Source organism: Wyeomyia smithii, chromosome 3, assembly GCF_029784165.1.
Source record: "Wyeomyia smithii strain HCP4-BCI-WySm-NY-G18 chromosome 3, ASM2978416v1, whole genome shotgun sequence".
Lineage (NCBI taxonomy): Eukaryota > Metazoa > Arthropoda > Insecta > Diptera > Culicidae > Wyeomyia > Wyeomyia smithii.
In genome coordinates, this window is record NC_073696.1 from 141,238,814 (window position 1) to 141,242,609 (window position 3,796).

General features: G+C 43.8%; 1 protein-coding gene across 1 annotated transcript; it reads left to right on the forward strand.

The window, feature by feature from the left end:
• Positions 1-1,744: 1,744 nt before the first annotated feature.
• Positions 1,745-3,028, forward strand: LOC129728620 (probable ATP-dependent RNA helicase ddx42). Its single transcript, XM_055687070.1, has one exon. It carries the CDS (start codon positions 1,745-1,747, stop codon positions 3,026-3,028), a length of 1,284 nt encoding a protein of 427 aa, XP_055543045.1.
• Positions 3,029-3,796: the final 768 nt, after the last annotated feature.

Genomic DNA, 3,796 nt, shown 5'->3' on the forward strand with positions numbered 1-3,796 from the left:
CAAACAAACATTTGGTTCCCTTGACAGAGGACCGCGAACGGCTCTGTCAACACTCTATGTATCAACAGATTATGCCACAGGTGGCAAAGAACTTCGCGCAGCCTTCTGCTGTGCCACCGGCAAACAAACTCAACCAAAATAAACAAGTTTTGTGTTATGAACAAAACGCCGCCTGTACTTTAGCAGTACTAGATTAGGTTAAGAGATTAGTAAGATAAACAGAGAGTGGAGAAAGTCTCTCTCTCTGAGTTACCGGTAGGGTATATTTAAGTAGTGATGTACGAAAATAAAGTTAGTTAGTCCACGTTAATCTGTGTGTATTTATTCCGCGCCAATTGCGCGTACAGGGTTTTCTGGAGAAAGTCCTGGTAGGGTATACCCAGGATATAGGTATACCTACACATGTGGTGACAGCGCGTGGTCTTTTCTGCGCCATTGAATCTTTTCTTTAATCTTCGGACGTATCTCGGGAGTCAGACGCGGTCGTAAACTCGGTCGTAGTAATCACGCTAAGGAAGCAAAAAGAAAAAGTAGTGGTTTAAGTATCTGTGGTTCAGTGAAAAATGAAATAGTTTTTCGGAGTTTTAATCCAAGTAGTGCTCGCGAAGGAAAAAGAGTGTGTTATTTTAAAAAAAAAAAAAGGAAAAAAAGAGAACTGAAGAAAAAGTACTTAACGATTTATCGAGGTCAGCAGCTTGGAAAGTAGTGCTGCTAGTGAAAGAGAAAAAAAAAGAAAAACGAAAATCGAGAAAAGACGTTGACAAAAAGTGTTCTCTTTTCTCGCTTTTTGCATGGAAGTGAACTGAGTTGGTGGCAAACCCAAGCGAGTGACATTCGTATGCGGGGAAAAGGTGCTGTGTTTTGCTGCTGAAGACGACTTGTAAAGTGCGATCGTTTTTTTTTTTCTTTCATGTAAGTGTCAGTTTCGACGTTGGCAGATATTCGATATAGTGAATTGTCGTATTAAGAAGGTGCCGAAGTTACGTAGTGGAAATTGAAGTCAACGACGATGACCGGCCCTGTGTCAAGGATACTCGGGTGAGTGAGTCATTTCCTTTTTTTTATTATGCGGCATATTGCAAAAGCAGAATAGGTGTTAGACGGTTATGACCATAAATGTCAAGATTAAAAGAGCTTAAGGATTATGTCTACCAGGAGTACCATAATCTGAGCAATAACATAAACAGGCCGAGAACACGGGCGGCAGTCGCTAATAGAAGAAAATTATTAAGCGACGCTTTAAACGACTTTTCGGAAATTTTAAAAGAGTATGAAAATTCGAATTTAACGCCAGAACATTGGAATAGATTAACAGATCAGTACACACTTGTTCAATCGAAAGTGTGTCTGGCATCGAAAATCTTTAATAACTCGGCGATTGCTCCTGAGCCAAACAGAAATAGAAGATTATCAGAAAATTGTCTTGAGTTTGAGACATCAGATCTTGCAGAAGATCAGTTGGCGAATTTAGAGCGATCGGTGATTTTTGAAGATCCCCCGCTTTCATCGACCCTTGTAGAAACTCAGGAATCAGGGGAGAAGAAGCACGACGGAGAGCGCGGAAACCGCGCAAGCGCACTTGAACAATTAGAAAAATTAGAAGAAGAATTTGTTAAAAAAAAGCCTCCAAATCAGCGAGGTAGAAATTCAAGACACACCCAGTTTTGGGGATCATATCGAAAACTTAAAAAGCATATTCTGTAGAAGCAGTTTTATTATCGGGAAACAACTAAATAAAATAAATATGAGCCGAGCGGCAGATTACGTTTTCCCGAAGGCGGATGCACTGCAATGCATCCCAGAATTCAGGGGACACAAAGATGAACTGGAAGCGTTCCTATACCATGTTCAGCATTTCGCAGACGAAATCCCAGAAAACGGGTCACACAGTGCACTAATTTATGTAGTCCTACTAAAACTAAAAGGCAAAGCAGCGGCAGTTTTGCCTCGGATCAAGGCGGAGAGCTGGCCAGAGGTCAAACGCAACTTGATCAAAGAATTCGGTTCCATTGAGAACATCGAGTCGGTAATAAAACGGATCGAAACGCTACGACAGGAACCGAGCGAAGATTACAGCGCATATAAAAGGAGAACGATAGAGATAAAGGAATTGCTGGATACATTTGAAAAGAATCAGGAGGGTGCAGCGGGTTCTGCAATGGAAAGAAGCCTCAGGATTCATTTTATTGGGGGTTTGCGGAATTCACATCTGAAGTTAATGGCGGGAGGAAATAAGAAATTGAGCTTAGACGAGCTGCTGGACCTACTGGAGGAACGAGGGGAGGAATGCGAACAACTCGCGGATGTAGAAAACAGACTACGCTGTTTGGATCTACTGGAGCAAGAGAAAGAGAGAGGCGGTAGGCGCTGGCAACCGAATGGGACAGGTAGTAACACCCAAGGAGGAGGCCGGGATGGTTTCAACGGAGCCGGGAGCTCGCAGAACAGGGGCAATGAGCGATTTAGCAATCGCCAGCGGCAGATCAATTATACACGAAATAACGAGGCCCAAGATTACAGACAGCAGCCAGGTGGGAACAGTAGCAGCACCAACAACTACAATTACAATAACAATCGTAACTACAGGGAAAACGCTAATAGGGGAAACGAGCGACAACAAAATAACGGGAACTACGGAAGCCAGTCAGGGGGCGGCTGGTCTAATCAGGGTAGAAACCTTGACAGCAATCAAACCAACCAACATAATAATAACGATCGCTACCGAGGTTCACAGGGAGCGCGTTGGAACGGGTACATACACCAAACCGAATCGCAAGATTGGCGGGTTGCCGCTCGGAATAACAACCAGCAAAGCAATCGAAATAGTTACAATAATGATGGGTATGACAACAATCGACATAATGACCGCCAGTATCACCACCATGATGATGGTTTTAATTACGGCAGCAATAGAGGAAGATCGCCCGGGCGCGGAAATTACAATAATAATAATGGTAGATATAATGATGCGTACGATCGCCAATTTCGAAGCCGAGGCTACGAGCGCTACCAACAATCAAAAAACTAGGTCGCCGGGGGCCCGACGGCAACGCCAGCCGGGCACCCCGACCGATGAATAGAAATAATTTTGTAAGGAACAAATTTAACAAACCGGTCGAGAACATTTCTCCCAATGTTGGAAATGAGCACGATATTTTTCGAAATTATTCCAGGTGGAGTGACGATGAGACGCACGGTCGTTCACAATATGTGTTAAGTATAAATCAGCCCAATGGAGGGGCGAAGAACTCGGGGAACAAAAATCATGGGATAAAGGACCCGTTTGCGAAAGAATACTTTAACGATGATTTCGCGGAATTATGCCAGGACGTCGATTGGCGGAGGATCACTGACGAGCCCAGCCACATAGAGATAACGGACTGGAGAACAGCATGTAACCACATACGGGACAATAGTGCCTGTGTGGCTAAGCGAGTCTACTTTGACACCAGCCGGCGGCTTATGATTACACTGCTGGCAAAACAAAATGTGCAGCAAACGCTGAACTTGATTTTGGACACAGGCGCGTGCGCGAATATGTTAAGCATGCATGTTACAGAGAAATTGAATGTGCATATAAACAGACAAGACATAAACACTTTTGAGGGCATTGGTCGCGGGATCGTGCGAACCTTAGGAACGGTTATCCTGGATTTATTAGTCGGGAACTTTTTGATTCCGGCAGAGTTTCACCTGATGAACGGTTTACCGGCGGACGGCATAATCGGGGTAGAATTTTTGAAAAAACACACCCTCCAGATAGGGAATAACTTCGACTATATTGTGTTTAAAAAAC

Excerpts from the sequence above, each read along its gene's own strand:
- LOC129728620 (XM_055687070.1), top strand. The coding sequence starts at position 1,745 with ATGAGCCGAGCGGCAGATTACGTTTTCCCGAAGGCGGATGCACTGCAA.